The sequence below is a fragment of the Eretmochelys imbricata genome, chromosome 1 (assembly GCF_965152235.1).
Source record: "Eretmochelys imbricata isolate rEreImb1 chromosome 1, rEreImb1.hap1, whole genome shotgun sequence".
NCBI lineage: Eukaryota > Metazoa > Chordata > Testudines > Cheloniidae > Eretmochelys > Eretmochelys imbricata.
In genome coordinates, this window is record NC_135572.1 from 187566379 (window position 1) to 187585720 (window position 19342).

Genomic DNA, 19342 nt, shown 5'->3' on the forward strand with positions numbered 1-19342 from the left:
TACAATATTCAAATGTTAGAAAAAATTGGGAGACTTTCAGTGTTGTTCTGATGTGCCTTCTCTTATTTTTTAGATGATTGTTCTTTTACCAGTGGCTACGTTTCCTTGAGCAGCTGTTGTGAGTTCTGCAAAGTCACTGAAGGCAGAGGAACAATACAATATTAAAGGGATAACACTGTATCAGTAACAAAAAATTTGTATCAGATTTTTTTAAAAACAGAATTTAACTAGCTCAATACAAAAATTAATATTGTAAAAGCCTTTTGAAAAATACGAGACTGTCACTTGTGTCATAAGCAGGAGACAGGAGAACAGTGACGGGGAAATGAAGAGCTATCTTTTTGGGACTTGCAAATGCCAGTTTGAGGGTAGTCCCTAACCTGCTGGTGGGAGAGGGAATGTGTGACAGTTTTGAGTATAGTATGGGACACTGATACTCTACGCTGAGTGCATTGATCTGTACTTTACTTCCTTCAAGCAGCACTAGAATAAAAATTAGAATATTTTTCTTCTAGCCTTCTCTGTGAAAAGATCCAACTGCCATGTTAACAATGAGGAGTCCGGTGGCACCTTAAAGACTAACCGATTTATTTGGGCATAAGCTTTCGTGGGTAAAAAACCCATATGCATCTGAAGAAGTGGGTTTTTTACCCACGAAAGCTTATGCCCAAATAAATCTGTTAGCCTTTAAGGTGCCACCGGGCTCCTCGTTGGTTTTGTGGATGCAGACTAACACGGCTACCCCTCTGATACTAACTGCCATGTTTTCTCCCTTCCCCTGATGACCACATGTGTGAAGGGAAGACGATCCACTGTCTGCCCCTTCTGTTGCTGGGGTGGGGGAGTAAGTAGAGGATAGAGGACTCTGGGATGGGACATGAAAATGCACCGTTAGAATCCCTTTGGGAGGGAACAGGTCTCTTTTGTGCAGAGGCAAATGGAGTGAGGTGGTGAAGGATTGGCTGTTAGACCTCCCAGCTGCCAATTATGGATTAGAGTCCAGCTGCTGCAGACAATGCCTATACAGTACCAAAAAGCTTTGCAAGTACAAAAAGTAAGATCAAAGGGTCAGTTCTGCTGTTTTTAGACATCCCATTAGTACCAATGCAATAGCTGTTCCCAGCGGAGGGTCCTGGCGATCAGCTGCAATCATGTTCTATATTTTTGTTACATATTTTTGATTATATACAAAAGCCCCGTTTAGTGAAAGCTTAAGAAGAAACCTGACATTTTCTAAACTAGCCTGTTTCTCAAAATCAAATTAAAGTTAAAACAATGCGATACTGGGTAATGCCACTGTGCCTGTGCCCGGTGGCCTAATACAGTGCATGCTATTGGCTGAAACTTGTGGCATTTACCAGAGTACCCAAGTTAACCAGTCTGCCCTTTCCCAGTGAGCCCCAATTAATGAAGCTGAAATCTTCCATGGATCTAATGATACAGAGTAATTTGCATTGAGGTGATTTACCCCTTGCTCCCCAAATAAACCTGACACGGCCCCGTCTGCAAAAAGGTGGGTTACGGTGGGTGAAGCAGGGTTTCTAGTGCTGGGAAATAAGTTTTGGTTCTACATAGTGTCTTATTTACTTATTTATTTAGACTGGTGCCTACTGTGCATTAGGCACTTCCCAGGAGGATTTAGAGAAATGCACTCCAGACCCTGGAAGCTCACAGTCTAAGCTACACCAGAGATCAGAGCAGTCGGGAGTAAACAGTGTTTCTTAAATCAATCCCCTCTTCCTTGCCTTTCCTATTCTGGGAGTGACTATGCCTCAAATATCTAGCCGGGGTGTGTTGGTGGGTGGCATCTGTGGCCTGCCTCTTGTCCGATATTCCTCCTCCTCCTCCTCCATCTCTTCTTCAGCTGGTCCCCGAATCCTGACGGGCTCCTTCTCACTCTCTTCTGGCTCACTAAAACATTGTCCAGAGATAAATAGAGATGTTAGCTGGTTTTAATTAACTTACATTCTGAATATTTTACACCGCTGGGACAGAGGTGGCTCCACAGGTCACCTGGGAATGTTCTCTGGACTTCAGTTTGAGAACCACTGGCCCACACTCCTTCTTGCTGGGGCTGGAGTAGCTGTGAACGGCCTTCTCCCATTTCCTACAGCACTTGTTTAGAGAGGCAAAGACTGGAGTATCTGTGAGCTCTCCACAGCACTCCCTACAGGAGCAGTGACCCTTTCCTCATTTTTGGATTGAAGAGTATGAGCGGTTAGGGTGACTCAGACTCCCAAGAACAGAAATTGCAGAGGCTGGGGAGAAATGAGGTAATGGATCTGAACTTCAGATACCCACAGGTGGTTCCTGATTGGTTCCTTGGGCTTGTTAGCTCAGTCCTGCACCCTGTATGGTGCTTAAGGGACATCATGCACCAACGATCACAAAGGAGCCCATAAGAGCAGACCCAGTATGGTAAAGGAGAACTAAGAGGCAAACTGCAGTGGCAAAGATGGGACTGCACAATGCCTTCTTCTCTCCTGGGTTAAGTCGTTCACCTTTGCAATCAATAAAACCTATGCATCATCAGCTAATTTTCCACCTCATTGTCTCTCTCCACCAGCCGTCGTGCATCGATGCTGCAGAGAGAAGATGAGAGCACATTCTGCCTCTCACAGAGTCCCTCACATAGCCCACCCACTCTTCTGGGGAAAGGCACTCACGTCATCTCGTAGTCCGTGTCCTTGCTGCCCCGGCAGCAGCAGCAGTAGGCCAAAATCCCAATGACAATGATTGCAGCAACTACACCACCAATGACTCCAGCATAGAGGGCAATGTTCATGGATGCTATGGAGGGAAAGACCAAACACAGTCACAGCAGGGTTGACAAAACAAACCTGCATGCATTAAGAATGACTTCAAATCAGGTCAGATTCACACCCATCAGAGACCAAACCCCACCACCCTTCTGGGGGTCCCAGACACTTAATGGTGGATCTGGACATCCTTTTACTTGTAGCAACTGTTCTTGACTCTGCACTGAACCAATGGGTAGCAGGGACAGGTTCACGGGAGTGATTGATTCAACAGAGATGGAGACAGACCACACCCCCATACTCTGATCAAGTTCAGATCTTAACTTTGTGTCTCAGGCCCATATCTAATTAGATACAGCCTTAGTATTATTCGCTATTACGGACAAGTCTAAATGTGAGCACTTCAAGCAGGGCAGTGGAATTCGTTTTGGAGATATGAAACAGGGCTGTTCTTGGAGAGGTAGGGGTACACTCATCTTCAGTCCCTTGCCTACATTTAGTCTGTGAATACATTTCCCCCCTCCCCATTGCCCCACCCACCCAAGCAGCCAGTAGCATCTTACGAGGTACAATGGAGACTGTCATGTTGCAGAACTCCTGTCCAACGCTGTTAGTGGCAGTGCAAATGTAAAAGCCGGAGGTGTCTGCAGAGATGTTCTTCAGAGTTACCTGTTGTCCTGGTGCAAAATACAAACCCAAAATATAAAAGAATTTGTAGAGGATTAGGTCAAGGAAGGGACTGGGGAAAGGAGCCCTTCACATCTAAATTGCCCCTTCAAATCCCGCCCAAGTTGGGAATGACCAAAAGTTGTTACAGTTTTTGACTGGTTTTATGACTTGTGTGAAATTAGTTTGGCCTCCACATGGTTCTTAGTGGGAAACATAAGGAAGGCTAAATAGAAACGTGCCTTTGGCTACTGGCAATACATTTAATGTTCAGCTGTTTTCAGCCCTGCAATTGTGGGTGGGGCTGTGGGCAAATGAATGTTCAGCAAAGGTTTGTCTTGCTCTTTTATACATGGCCAGCAGCCTTGTATGCTTTGTCACAAAAGTTATCACTGTCAGGAGGAGTATGGCAGCTGAGAGCAGCTGGCTCAGAGAAATGGCCGTTTGAAGAGCTAACACACTAGTCTTGTAACAGTTTTTCAACCCACCAGCTTTCAGGATGTCACAATGCCATAATTATTTGCCAGTAAAGGGAGCTAGCGGGGAACGATGGCTTGGTAGAGTAAGGCAAAGGTAGATCAGGCTGTATAAACAATCCGTGGGGAGAAATCATGTATTTGGCAGGGTGTGCTATGAGGCTGCACATCTCCTCCCTAGTGGAGCTCAGTACTATGAATTAGAGCTTATCATTTCCTCTGTATAAACTTAGTTTTATTCAGGTTGTTTCCCTTTTTACACCTAAATGGCAACTCCGTTTTTTTCTCTGATGGTCCCTGTCAACAATCTGTTTTTAAAGTGAGCTTGGTAACTATATTTAATCACATCATCTGGCACCACAGCTCTCTCACATACATGTTCTTTTCACAGAGCCATAGATTCTAGGGCCAGAAGGGACCATTTACTCTGATCTCCTGTGTAACACAGGCCAGAGAACTTCCCCAACATAATTCCTAGAGCAGATCTTACAGAAAAACATCCAGTCTTAATTTAAAAATTGTCAGTGATGAAGAATCCACCATGACCCTTGGTAAATTATTCCAATGGTTAATTATTCTAAGCGTTATGTTCAGACTGGAAATAAGATGTATTTTTGTCTAGCTTCAACTTCCAGCTTTTGGATCATGTTATATCTTTCTTTGCTAGACTGAAGAGCCCATTATTAAATATTTTTTCCCCATGTAGGTACTTACAGACTGTAACCAAGTCACCCCTTAACCTTCTCTTTGTTAAGCTAAATAGATAGACTCAAAGAGCTCAGGTTTCAGAGTAGCAGCCCTGTTATTCTGTATTCACAAAAAGAAAATGAGTACTTGTGGCCCCTTAAAGACTAACCAATTTATTTGAGCATAAGCTTTCGTGAACTACAACTCACTTCATCGGATGCATTCAGTGGAATTCAAAGAGCTCAATCACTATAAGGCATGTTTTCTAATCCTTTAATCATTCTCATGACTTGTCTCTGAACCCTTTCCAGTTTATCAACATTCCTCTTGAATTGAGGGCACCAGAATTGGACACAGTATTCCAGCAGCAGTCACACCAGTGGGAAATAGAGCAAAATAACCTCTCCACTCCTACCTGAGATTTGCTGTTTATGCATTTAAGGATCTCATTAGCCCTTTTGGCCCTAGCAGCATACTGGGAGCTCATGTTTAGCTGATTATCCACCACAAACCCCAAAGTTTTTTGAGTCCCTGCTTCCCAGGATAGAGTCCCTCATCCTGCAAGTCTGACTCACATTCTTTGTTCCTAAATGTATCTGTTTACAGTTAGCCATATTAAAATTCATATTGTTTGCTTGCACCCTGTTTACCAAATGATCCAGATCACTCTGAATTAGTGACCTGTCTTCTTCATTATTTACCTCTCCTGTCCAACTTTTGTGTCATCTCCAAACTTTATCAGTGATGACTTAGTTTTCTCCCGGGCCCTTTTCTCAGTGTCCCTGTCTAGGCTGTCATTTTTTTGGCATCACAATGTTTACAGCTTTCAACGCTATAGTGCAGTGCTGCTTTGTAACCCCCAAAATGAATAGAGTAGAGAATAAATGTCCTATGAGTAAGGCCCTTCATTTCCAGTTTTTACCAATCTTTTTTAACCTAAATATTTGTGGGTTTTACAAAATCCATTATTTGTTTTTTACCAAAAAAATTTCACACAATTTTAAAAGTGCCAGAACTCCCTGGACTCAGCTTTCTGCTCTAAAAGGAGAGATCACTGCTTGCTTACCTGCCATTTCTCCTTCCAGAGAAGAGCCATAACCCAAGCACTAGTGTCAGAGCAGATAAAAATCTATTTTTTTTAACTTTTTTAAAAATATATTTTTTTAATTTGGATTTTGTTTAAAAAGTTTTTTTTTTAAAGGCTACTTTTCTATTTAAAGAAAGAATTGTAGGAAAACATCTTAGCTTTTGAGATCAAGTTTTATAAATGTGGCACAGTAGATCATGTACTTTATTAAGAGCTTGTTTTGTTCAATAAAAATACATTTTATATGCAGTTGTGCATTTAAATAAATTCCAGTTTCAATCCTAATGCAGCTTGACACAAATCATGAACAAAAAGTTAATTAATAAATTACAGTGGAATATATCATTCACCATTTTCTAACATACTAAAATGTACAATTAATAAGAATCTGAGTTTTAGAACATAATTGTTTCTTGAAAGGTTCAGACAAACAAACCAGGAACAGAGAGTCAGGTTTACCCCAATATTTACCTGGAAAACTGAACTTAATTTTACTGCACTGATTTTACCTGTTTTTAATTTTTTGTAATAAACACTGATAAATTCCTGGGAAAATTTAAACATCTGTAAATAAATAGCCTGCCCTATGAGCCAAGTTGGAAAGATGTAGGGCAGATAAGAAAAACAGGAAGTGTCCCACCATTGTGAGAATGGATGGATTCCAAAGAAATTCCACATACCCTGCAGCATTACCCCAACACACACATTCCAGCAGCTCAGGGCTGCGGCTACCCTGACAGCCCTACTCCTTTTATAGCCTCCCAGCATCAGCCCTAAATCCCAGAGGGAGAAATTCCATCTGCACCCTTAATGGACAGCATTTCCCTGAAAATTAGTACCAAATGCAAGGAGACTAGAACAAACTCCTGCCCCTGAGGAGGAGAATAAGGCAGGCAGAAAAGTTCAGAGTGGTCTGATCTCTTTAAGAAAATACATTGTGGTAGCGAAGACGAAAGCTGCCATCTCTGAGGCAGGGGCACCACCCAGTGGCCAGTCAAGTGAACAAGAGATTTCATAAAAAGAAAAGGAGTACTTGTGGCACCTTAGCGACTAACCAATTTATTTGAGCATGAGCTTTCGTGAGCTACAGCTCACTTCATCGATTTTGTGAATACAGACTAACACGGCTGTTACTCTGAAATCAAGAGATTTCATGTGGAGTTTCTCCTTGGTAGCTCAAGCAATTTTCAGAGAGTAAAATGTGAGTGCCCTACCTAGCTAGGATCATATTCAGCTCATCTGTTTACCCACACCACGGCACTGGATCTGAAACCACGACTGGCAGGTTGAAACACAGAACCACTCTACATTGTGGAGCTGGTCAAGAAACACACGGCAGCTTCTGGCAATAACGCCTAAGGGCCTGTTATACACTGCTATCTCTTGCTGATTGACTGCATGTGAGAGACTACTGCACCCCCATCTCCTTTAGAGACATCCCTCCCTGCTCCCACTTCTCAGGAGCTTAATCACTCCTTTTGTTCTGACACTATTTTAAAATAAAGTGACTATCGTGCTAGTGACAGTTACTGTCCTGACAGCCTCCATCCCACCCGCTCTCAGCCCTGAGCTGGGCGGTTACCTCTCGGAGTGGAAAAGTTCGGCCTCCGTGGATGCATCCACTGAAGTGAGCTGTAGTTCACGAAAGCTTATGCTCAAATAAATTTGTTAGTCTCTAAGATGCCACAAGTACTCCTTTTCTTTTTGCGAATACAGACTAACACGGCTGCTACTCTGAAACATGGCCAGTTTGTTCCTTAGCCTCACTCCTGTAAGCATCAATAAGGGGGCTGATTAGTGTCAACTGTGGCAGGGTATAGACGGGTCCACTAAGAGAAATTGCTGTGGGCGGGGGGGACTGTGTGAAATACTTTGCTGGTTACAAATGGTCATTAAGAAATAATTACTTTGGTTGGCTCTCGGCTGGGCTTGAATCGGTGACCAAGAGGTGAAAGCATCACTGCCCGTCGCTGCTCCAGACAGCCACCCAGATACTCACAGGTATGTCTCACCCTTGGAGGATAACCTTTTAAAGTCCTGTTTTTTTAAAGGACCTGCTCAGAAGGCCTAAAAGCACTGTGAATCCTCAATCCAAAATGTTTCTACTCCCAAACTGCAGCAAGTACCATGGCCTGGCCTCCTTGCATCTCACATACCTGATGCTGACACCAGTGGTCGGGGCTGGTTCAGTACGCTGAAGCTTTGCCAGGTATACTCAGGTTTTGGAGACCCCTGTTGAGAATTGCAGGTCAGGTTGATGGTCCGTCCGTATTCTGGTGTCCCTATGACTTTACACTCCGGCTTGGATGGAGCCACTAGAGGCAAAGAAGGGAGAATGGCCTAAGCAGATGCAGTGTGGCACAGTTATACAGAGAGGTCTGCTGAGATTTCTTTCTATACATCCCTGCAATCCATCTTCTGCAGCTGTGTTTTTTCCTCCCAGGCTGGAACTGGTCTCTCTTATACCATTTTTTTACAATAATTAGAACAAATTCTGGCCTCTCCCACTGCTTTGTTACCCTTTGTCCTTCCCTCCCACATCCACCCAAGTTCAGGAGTTAATCATAAGATGTTTGGACATATATGTTACTTCCCCTCCACCATCATCAAAGGATAACTTATCCTTGGTGTACAGCATAGTATAATGATGTGCATGATGGGGATGGCGTATGCTTTCTTCTGAAATATCTGGCATTGGCTCTCTCTCTTATTGCTGTGGAGTATTGGATCAGTGCTAACTGAGGGGGTAGAGTACTCCCACCAACATCACTTCCTGCTTGTTGCATAGTGCTGTCTGTCACTGAGCTGCGGCATTGGATCTGTACTATCTCAGGGTGTAGAGTGGCTTACCAAGGACCAAAAGATCTATCTCTGCAGAGGCATGAGGGAGATCTGCGCGCACTTGGACAGTGCATCTGTAAGTTCCATTGTCTGCCATGGTCACCCCCTGGAGGGTGATGCTGACATCTGTGACTGCAGTGCCATGGAATTGCAGACGGCCTTCGTAACCCTGGCCATAGTGCGCAAAGCCATCAAAATACCTTGTGACAGCATCTTCCTGTAATATAGAAGGAGACACCAAACAGCAAACTTATTTTCTGCTATGTGTGTCCTCAAGCTAACACTACAGACTGGCACATTCTAAGAGGAGCAGGAACTGGAAAGAAGCAGATGGCCTACCTTTCCCTAGTTTCCTAAAGATACCCTCATATCCTGTGCCCCAGAGGCCAAGGAGAATGCCTGGAGACTTTCATCCCCATATCCTGCAGGGGCCTCTTCACCCCTCCCCCCCCCCGTCAACATACTGGGGCAAAAAAGAGTCCCATAGTTCCCTGAAGGCCATTTAAATCCATCCCTCCCCCCCACCCCGAGGCTACAAAGATCCCTTCCTGCTCCTTCCCCACAATCCTTCAGCAGTCTGGGAGGACCATGGAGGCCCATTTGCTTGCCTGTGGTTACACAATGAGTGTCTGTGGCAGAGTCAGGATGACAACCAAGAACTCAACCCCTGGTCTCTTGACAAAAAGAGCCCAGAAGGCCTCTTCACCCTCCACCACAGATCAAAAAGAGGTCTGAGGCCCTTTGATATCTGCATTTCCGTCATCCCCAATATGCTCGCATGCATCTTGTGATTTACCAACGGAGATATTTTGCTCCAGGCAGCGAAGTCTGCGTTGCTGGTGGCAGCAGAGGTCTGGAATTCACATGGGAGTGTGGCATTAGTTCCTTGTGCTACCTTTACTTCCTTGACACGTGTGTTCACTGTGAGTGCCTGGGCAGTCACCAGAACTAGAGAGAGAGACACAAAAAACAAACAAATATGGTCAATCTCCCTCATCAGAGAAATGCTTCTCTTGGTACTAAGGACGAGACCTGCACTCAACCAGGGTACATTGGGCCCTACCATGACTGGGTATCATATAAGTCTGCACTGTACCGTCTCTGTCTGCTTGAGAATGGGTAGAGTGTGTGTCTTCCTCTCTGTCCGCACAGCACGGAGCACACAGGCAACTGTCAATCAATATAATGAATCGTGCTTCAGAGGCTGGGTCTTATTTCTGCACCTTCTCTTCTGAAGAGTCCTTCTGTGGACTAGGTCTTCTCCCAAGCAGCAGTCCTCAATGACCTGACCCAAGTCCAAGTCTCCAAAGCTAGTACTACTGCAAAAACAAATCCCAGACCCACAAGTGGCTGTGCCATGGGGAAACTATCAGACAAAGGGAAAGTGGCTGGCTGGTGTTCTGGAGAAGCTGGTCCAGAGTTGCTGTTGTTTGGCTGCCTTACCTTTGCATTTCCGGACCTTGTCGTGTTTGCATTCCTTGTAAACTGAACCTTAGCCGTGAATTTGGGGGGTCTGTATGTTAGTTTTGGGGACAAAGACCATGTTCTTGTGATATTTCCCCCTCTGAAGTTACTGATAGCAACCTTAACTCCCCTTAAACCCAGCTTTGTGTCTGGGTTAATTCCCAGAGTGGGTTCCACATCATCAGTTTATCAGACCTCAGGCTCTCATTCCCCAGTGGTTGGTTTAGATAATCCCACAGGATTCCCCTGGAAATCCCAGGGGGTGGATCCCTAGGCGTACTATTCCCCCAGGGGTTAGTTCAATTAGCTGAAGTATGGATATCCCATGGTATAAGCAACTGGTTGTGCATTCCTTGGAGTTACCCAGTATGGAGAATCTGTGATAGGTAAGATGAGCAGTTTGAGGCTAGAGAATCTGCTCCAGGATATCAGAGCAGGAGCTTGATTTGCAGTCAGAGCTGTTTCCCCATGTCCTCCCTTCCCCTCAGTCCCCCACCAGACTCGACTTTCCCTGTTAGTGCAATGCTTAAACAAGCAGCAGTAATGTTCAATTGTGCTTATTGTAGGGAGGGGAGAGCAGGTTTGGGTAAATGAGAACCAGTCCAAGCTCTGACATGGAAACCCCTTTTCCAGGTGCAAAATAAAAAAAAAAAAAGTCCTTATCCACATCCACCCACCACCACCTCCCCAGTCACTATAATCATGAACCTTAGCTCCCTTACAGAAGCACCAGCAGATCCCTACATGGGATATGGTGGTGGGGCTCAGCATCATCTTGACTGGGTCAAACAGCTACTCCCTTTTACCCAGGGGCTGCTCTGGAGTGACTTCATGCTATGCTTACAGGGTAAGCCTCAGTGCATATCAGATCATTCCTTCTTCTCCTGAAAAAAACACAGGGAAAGATCTCATGTCCCCTGGGGTTACCAGACTCGTGACATGCACTATGATGCCCCGCACAGGGGAAACCCTTGAATAGTAGTGGGGGTCAGACACGAGAGAGGGAGTGCAGACCCAGCAACAGGCCAGCTGCCTGAGGAGATGGGTGGGGGAACAGTGGCCATCCTCCTGTACTGAAATACTTACTTCAGACTTTAATGGGGGTGGGGGGGAGGGTAGCTGAAGGTTGCAGAAGGGAGGGGCCTTTCCTGTGGTTTGGTGAAGCAGCCACATGTTGGGTTTTTTGTAATGCTGTGTCTGCTGAGCTCAAAACTATGCCACTCTGGTCAAAACGGAGCTCTCTCCAGAGCACAATGCAGGGGTCTTGGATATGGAGGCCTCGTTCTGTTTTACACTCAGTTCTCCATGACCTTTGTGTCCCCAGGAAGCTGTGTTTTAAAACACCTGCTTTGTTCTGCATAGTTCTGGGTTGTTGTTTTTTTCATGGCACCGCTGAGTCATTAGAGGAGAGAAGGAATGAGATCGAAACCCGAACCTGACTACCTCACCTTAGCGTGCAGGAGGGGCAGAGGCACTCCCAGCGTAGAGGCAGGCTCCCTTCAGGAACAGGTTGAAAAGGGACAGTGCCAGAGGCTAGGGAAGGGCTGTGCTGTCGCAGAGCATTTGGGGAGGGGGGAGGATAGTGAATAGCTGTGCCATCCCAAAGTGCCAGGGTGGTCACGTGGTGTGGGGGGAGGGGAGTTGGTGGTTGAGATGCAGTGCAGGAGAGCCAGCTCTGGGTCCTGTCTCAGACCATGACTACACTATGGGCTCTGCAACGGCACAGCTGCAATGCTACAGCTGTGCCACTGTAGCACCATAGTGTAGATGCTTCCTACAGTGACAGAAGGGGGTTTTGCATCAATGTAGGTAATCCATGTCGCTGAGTGGTGATAAACTAGGTCTTCCATCAGTTTAGCTCCATCCTCCCTGGGGATTAGGTCAGATTAACTACAGCACGTAGGGGTGTGAATTTTTCACACCCCTCAGCAACATAGATAGGTTGATCTGTATTTTAAGTGCAGATTAGGGCTGAGTCACATCCCTGCTACTTATGTCAGACCTTCAGATTAGTACCATGAGTGAATTTAATGCATGGGATAGAGAGACGGCAAGGCAAATTTCTCCTTGTGATGAGCTGTATAGACTCCATCCAGGGGTTGGTGAGTAGAGGGTTAACACGTGCTCCCAAAGGTGAAGAAAGGCCACACCTGCCTGCCCTAAGTGCAGGGATGTCACGAGGAAAGTAAGGCCGGGACCCGTTATGATGAGTTAGGTAAAGGCCTGCAGGATACATGGACATGGTGTGGATAGACAGGAATAGCTCATTTCCTCTCTGAGAGGCAGCAGCAATGGCAAAGTCTGGGAAAGCCCTGTCTAATGGACTCCGCCTTTGACTGTACATAGCTCTCCTCTTTGATTCAGCTCACACCCTCCTCTCTGTCACTCACTCCTGACAGACCTTCTTCTGAAGAAACCATCCCTCTAGACTCGGACCTTCCCTATGAAATGGCCTGTGTGACTGGAGTCCCAGTGTGTCCTCTCTCCCTAAGGCTCACTGCAGTGGAGAGTTTGACACTGGGTCACCCCTGCTTTGCAAGCACCTTCTCCTGCTGCCTGGCAGGCACCCCCCTACTCAGCACCTTCCGAACCAGCCTGACATATATTTACAAGAAGTGTAAGGATCCCTCCTCTCTGCTCCTGCTCTTCTCACCCCTTTCATCACCTCCCTAATAAAAGCAGAATAAATAGTGAGGAAAGGAGGGCTGATGGCTAGAGTAGAGAACAATCAGGACTCCCAGGCTCTGTCCCCTCTGTCACTGACTTCTTGTGCGAATTTGGGTAAGTCACTGAGCATTTCTATGCCTGTGTCGCCATCTGTAAAATGGGGGTGATGCTCCCTTCCCACACAGCGGGATTCATTTGTTCATAGCTTTGAAGTGCTCTGAGAGCCTCAGAAGGAAGGTGATCTAGTAGGGCAAAGTATTTTTATTATTACTTTATTGCAGCTACCACCCCCGCAGGTTAGCTGCTATGGGGCACCTAAGATAACAGCACTGTGTACATGACGCCAGAGCTGGCTCTGCCCATCCTTTCCACCTTTCACCCCTCACACATACACACACAGAAAGCCATTGGCTTGCTTTGTGTGGGTAGGCAGAGTCCATCCCTCCTCTCCAGAAGCATGAGCAGTATCTTGACTCTCCCAGGAAGCACCTGCAGTGCCCCCAATGGTTTCTGGTAGAACAGGTTATTCTTACTCCATTGTCACTCCTCAGAAACTGGTTCCACCCAGCTAGGGCTCACCAATAGATCATTCACCCAACCCACAGAGAGAGAGAGAGAGTGACAGCCCAACCCCATGCACTCACAGCTATTCCTCAGAGTCCAGCCAATGCCAAACCTCTCATTTACTGCAGGTTTTTATTCTTTTCAAAAACGCTATCAGTTCAGAGTTGCAAAAGTGCCAAACCAAACCCCACACGTAGCAGAAGCAGCCAGTAATAGGAGAGCTGGATGTCACTGTGAAGGATTGTTCTAATTTGCCTGGCACTGCCATGCAAAGGGCTGATCTCTTTGGTGCCCTCTCGCTTATTTCCTACATCTTTAGTCTGATTGTTTGACTGGCTCGTAATCCAGCTTTTCACTGGAGAATAAAAGACTCCCCACTACATATCCTTCTGGTTCTCTGAATCTCTGTTTAGTTACATCCAGTGATACCACTAACGGTGTTTTCTTCCCCCTCGAGTCACCAGCGCTTTCAATGGGGTAGTCTGTTCAGCAGTGGTGCAGGGCTGGGAGATGCTTTTTGTCACCAAACAGCTTAGCTAGTTAAAAACTGGTGGCATGTCCAAAATCAATTTTTTTGGAGGGGGAACTGAACCCCTTTTAAATCCAACTGAAGGGAGAAGGGCCTTAAAATCCAATCAAACTCAGGGGGGAAATAGCATATAATATTGATAAAGAGACATTGTCAACAGGCTTTAAACCCTAGATTTAGATTTTGTTCTGACATAGAAATGCTGTTTATCAATTTTTTAAAGAAATCACTGAAAAGACCTCTCCTCCCCTCCAAGGTACCCCCTTCTTCCCCCCATCTGGCAGTACTGGGAATGCAGCAGAAATACCAGAAAGTAAAAGTGACTTGTTTACTTCTACTGACAACATTGAATTAATGGTAAATGGCATAGAAACAGAACAAAGGGTGAAAAACTAATTAAATTATAAAAGTTCTTTCTGTTTTAATCACCTCAGGTGTCATGAGTGACAGGGTTAAGAAAATTTTTGCAAAGAAAATCTGAGTAGAAGGGTGACAATGTTCCTTTGTTTCCTTACTGAGCACTTGTCTAGCACTCCAGCCACTGTACATTTTTTTTTACTAACAACCCTTGGAAACATTCATGTAGACCCATCTACAAAAGTAACTCCCAGCCCAGCAGAAACAAAATTCCCTCCCTCCCCCAACCGTCCATACCCCCCTGTGTGATGATCTCTTTCAAACATCTCACATCAAATGGAACTAACAAATAGGACAAAATGTGAAGCTACTCTATCCAACCAAAGTTTACATAATTGCAAAGAAAACACTTCTCATGTCACCTTGAAATAGAATGAGCTGGCAGATAAGAAATACACCTGTACCTCAGAACTCTATTCAGTGTAAATACACTATTTTCATACATGACAATTTCCTTGGGCTATCCCTCACCCCTGTCTGTATGCAGTATCCACCCATTATCTTTACTTAGATTGTCTATTATCTTTATTCAGATTGCAAACTCCCTGGGGCAGGAATTGTCTCTTTGTTATTTGTTTGTATAGTGAAGAGAGATGGAGGCACAGTGGAGCCTTGGCCTCTTAAGTGCTACTGCAGTACAAATAAATAATAAAAAATGAAGTGCCAGAGATGAGCCCATCTTGCAAAATTTGAACTGAACGCTCCCAAAGTTTGGACCTAGCGTTTTCTTTAGAGACTGTCTATACTACTGTGCATGGGCCTGAGTCCTCTCTTGGTTCTGCTGCACCTTTCTTGGCTTCAACAACCTCTTCCAAAATCTCTACCACTCCACTGTTTTAATAATGGTGTTAGAAGGTATGGCCTATACTCAGCCCAAATGGCCCTGTTTATTATTAGAGAGACAGGTGGGTGAAGCAATATCGTTATTGGACCAACTTCTCTTGGTGAAAGAAACTCATACACAGAGCTCTTCTTCGGGTCTGGCCTGAAGAAGACCCGAAGAAGAGTTCCGTGTAAGTTCAAAAACCTGTCTCTTTCACCAACAGAAGTTGGCCCAGTAAAAGATATTCCTTATCCACATTGTCTCTCTAATTTCCTGGGACCAACAGGTCTACAACTACACTGCGAACAACCTGTTTATCATTTCACCCCTGGCAAAGGGTGCAAGGTGTGTCACTAAAGAGAGAGACAAAGTTCCTGCTCCAAACAGCTTTAGGTCTTTAGAATCACCCATGACATAAGAGGTGAGGGGGAGAACAAATAGAAAGGGAATAGTCTGGGATGGGGTAAAACAGGTTATATCAATAAGATCAGCCAGTGATTCAGTCTGTGCCCACTTCTTGAGGAATACAATTTTTGTAATTCCACTGTACAGTATTAAATACAAATTCCCATCTCTCAGACTTCCCGGAAGAAGTGAGATTTTTCAGAGGGGTTTAAGTAAGGCAGGGGTGGCATCTAGGTGAGTGGTAGAGAGTGTTCTATGCCTAGGCTGGCATGGAAAAAAGGCACAGAGATATTTGTGTGAGGAAACAAAGGCAGGTCAAGACTGGTGTCATTGGCAGGGGGCTATACAGGGGGAAATGAGAAGGCAGAGGATCAGAGAGTTGGGCCAAGGCTCTTGGAGTTAAAAGCAAGGAAAGCAGTTTAATTTATAGATGTTGGCAGATCTGTACCTTGGGTTCGAAACATACAGTGTAGAGAGAAGCTAAGGACTTTCCCCCTTTGAATTCTAGGGACAAAGGATATACAATATCTATGGAAATCATTTTAAATTGGTTTTAAAAATCTTTGCCATCATGATACAAAACTCCATTCTCTTTCTGTCCCTGAAATTGTAGAGAGACTTCTGGAGTTGCCTGTGAGTCTCAACACTGTAGTATGGAGGCATTATCACTGTACCTGCCAGATCATAAACAGGCTAAGATTTGTACTAAACAAAGGACATTGACGCACACAAATGGCTGGGATATTTGCCTGTGTAACATTCACCTCTCTCCAGTCTCCACCCATTCCCTGTAGAACACAACCAAAACAGTACTCACCCACACTCAAAATGAACAGCTGAGATCCCTTCATAGCTCTCATGGTCTCTTCTTATCCTCCGTACAGAATATTTCCCTGTAGGATTGCTCGGTAGCTGAATTATTTTAATTAATGGGGTAAGGCAAACAGGGAAGCCTCACGGTTGTAGTTTGGACTCACTTCCCCAATCCTTTTTCACTTGCTCTTTCTCACTCTGCCCATCTTCCCCACCCCCTTCAGCTAGATTGACAAAATAATTCACTACTAGAGATAGAAATCTCTTGCTGTTCTTTGCCTGAGGGAAGCTGCTGTATGTTATGAACTTGTCCCACCCTCTCAGGTAAATAAACCACCTTTCCTGGTCTCTGCTGATTGATAGGTACACAAAGGAAACGATGAGTTAATCCAAAGGGCCAGGTAAAAGTGCACACAAGAGAGCAGTAAGAGCTATCTGTACAGTGACAAATAACCATGGCAGATAAAAATGGATTAATTTTTAAAAAACCCTTTTTATTGTATTAATTTTTAATTTACATTAGACTTTTATTTAAATCAAATACTTTTCATTTAAATTAAATACATATTTATTTTCAAAAATAAATTATTTACATTTAAAATTATGGCAGATATGTTCAGGCCTAAATTTACTATACTCTATTAATTTCAATTATGTAAAAATAATATTCAAGTAGTACATACTTGCTGCTGAAATTTTAAAGAAAGTCAAACCATTGAACTGGTGGAAATCACTGGCTAAGCACCTGGAACAAGACTTTGTTGAAGTGCTAAGCCAGCTTTTGACAGCAGTAGCCTCTTCTGCAGTTGCAGAGAGAATTTTTTTTTCTTCGTTTCAGTTTACTCAGCTAGTTCAGTTCAGTTATTAGTCTATTCAAAGTTAAGCTACCAGTTGGAAACTGAACAAGCTGGGAAGTTTTTTTACTCTTCTAATTGATTCATAAAATTAAGGTATGAGAGGATGAGGTCTACTGCCTCCAAAATCTGGAAGGACATCATGACCAGAAACAATCAGTTCAATTGACTATCTACAAATAATACTTCCCTTGTTTAATAAATCAGTTAGTTTTAAATGCAAAACTGGTTTTGATTAACTTACTTTTTTCTTATTTATCCTAGTTTTATTTAACTAATAAAAAGTTTGAAATGCTGTTTCTGTGCATTTTTAATTGAATTCCAATTTCCAGCCAAACGCGGCTTGACACAAAGCATAAGCAAAAAATGAATCATCATTCAGTAAATAAGAAACATATTCATCATTTTCTAATATCATAAAAAGGTAAAAATTAAGAATTTGAATAAACATATGTTGAGCTCTATAATTGCTTAAATACATGTGTATAAATAGAGTGTCATCCTGGTTAGCCAGAAAAAAGTACCAAATTTAGTGTAAAGGCTGTATTTAGTTGCAAATCAACCTACTACCTGGGGATGTAGAGGTTCCATTGGGGCCAGAGCTGGTTTATGTGCTTTTAGGCAGTGTTTCTCAAATGTGGCCACATGCGGCCACCAGGGGCTTTTCTTGCGGCCACAGCCTCCTGGGCTGTGATTGAGGGGGGATGGGGGCAGCAAAGCAGCAGCTCATCCCCTGGGGCTGCCTGTCGGGGTTGGTCCCTACCCCATTCTGGAGCGAACACTGTAGGAGCAGGCAACCAGTGTGAGTTCCCCACCTTCCCAGGTGCGGTGGGGCTCAGGCTTCAGGCTTCTGCCCTGGGGTGGTGGGCGGCAGGCTCTGGCCATGTGGCCGTGGGCTCTGTCCTCTAGCTGCAGGGTTTTGGGCTCCATCCCTGGGCTCACCCCGCACCATCACCTCAACCCCCACTGCCTGCACCAGCCCCCCATTACCCCTGCCCCCCCCGCCTCCTTACCCACCTCCTCATCCAGGGCTTAATTTGTCCCCCAGCATGCCAGGGCTGAGTAAGTCTGCTGTGAAAAATGATATTAACAAATATACAAATAACATTTTTCACAGGAGCAGACTTAATAACTAACAATCCAAAAAAAAAAAAAAATCAAAACACACAAAGCACCTTATTTTTGTTTCTATTCTGCTTAGGTCCAGTAAGGAATAGAGACAGCTGTACATTATTTTTATTATTGAGTCTGCAAAAACACGCTACATACATAAATTACAATGATCCGGACTTATATATGTGCATATTTATTTGTTTTTCCTAAAGTTAATTAAGTATTTTAGGAAAAATTCTCAGAGCAACCACCAGCAAGAGTTGGTGGCCACACTCTGAGGCCACCAAAAATATGTTGTGAGAACTCATGAAGGGATTGGATATGGAGGTTTTCTTGTTAAGCAAAAGGAGAAGGGAAGCTGCCATTTACCCCCATCTGACCCCTAATGGAGAGGGGGCCATGCTGATACCACAGAGTTCCCAGTCAGCATGAACAGCTGATCATACACTGCACTGCAGCAAAGCATTAGGGAGTGCACCAGCATTTCAGACTGCCCCTGGTGGAACCCCAGTTGTCTGGGGGCTCCCTGCCAGTGGAGTTTTGGCTGTTCTCTGGGCCTCTTCTGTGAGAGGAAAATCCAAGCAAGAAAATATCAGGAGTTTCAGGCCCCAGCATGGGGAGAGTTAAAAGTTTGACGAACTGCTGTCTATGAGGCACTGAATTCCTTTCCCATGTGACCCAGCAGCCAGTGTGGGGCAGACCCTATATTTAGAAAGCTGCTAAAGGTTTGGTGCTGACAGTTGTCCTGCCCCTTAGAGAAGAAGTCGCAGAGAGAGAGGCAGGGTGGCTGATCTCTTGCTCTAGCTGTGTCCCCTGCCAACTTTCCTGCCCCATCCACTGGGCTCCCTTGCTAAGCCTAAGACAGGGAGTGACCATTCTGCTGTTAGGAGAGCTCCAGACACGGACGGTAAGTGCCATTTCCTCACGTCTTTGCTTCCCATCTCACCGACTCCATGAGCGGCAGCAACGTCAGCCCTTGTTTATGGGACATGGCTGCACTGATATCTGAGACCAGCTGCCAAGGGATATCTGAGCCCTTGAGGCTGGGATAGGACAGACACTCCCTGAGCGAGAGCCAGAAGTCACTCTGTGAGGCTTGAGGAACTGGCTGCTGCTTCTCCAGGTTCCCAACCAAATAATATCACCCCCCCCCCCGACACACACACTCCACTGCACG

The 19342-nt window shown here is 44.8% G+C and overlaps 1 protein-coding gene across 1 annotated transcript; it reads right to left on the reverse strand.

Moving 5' to 3' along the window:
* Positions 1 to 1772: 1772 nt before the first annotated feature.
* GPA33 (glycoprotein A33) lies at positions 1773 to 16245 on the reverse strand. Its single transcript, XM_077807288.1, has 7 exons — positions 16203 to 16245; positions 9313 to 9464; positions 8526 to 8733; positions 7832 to 7990; positions 3323 to 3436; positions 2667 to 2790; positions 1773 to 1911 (listed from the first exon to the last, which is right to left on the reverse strand). Exons 1-7 carry the CDS (start codon positions 16243 to 16245, stop codon positions 1773 to 1775), a joined length of 939 nt encoding a protein of 312 aa, XP_077663414.1.
* Positions 16246 to 19342: the final 3097 nt, after the last annotated feature.

Excerpts from the sequence above, each read along its gene's own strand:
- GPA33 (XM_077807288.1), bottom strand. The coding sequence starts at position 16,245 with ATGAGAGCTATGAAGGGATCTCAGCTGTTCATTTTGAGTGTGG. Across the intron at positions 9,465-16,202 it reads GCTGTTCATTTTGAGTGTGG|TTCTGGTGACTGCCCAGGCA; the intron begins GTGAGTACTGTT and ends CTCTCTCTCTAG. Across the intron at positions 7,991-8,525 it reads GATAGATCTTTTGGTCCTTG|TGGCTCCATCCAAGCCGGAG; the intron begins GTAAGCCACTCT and ends CTTTGCCTCTAG.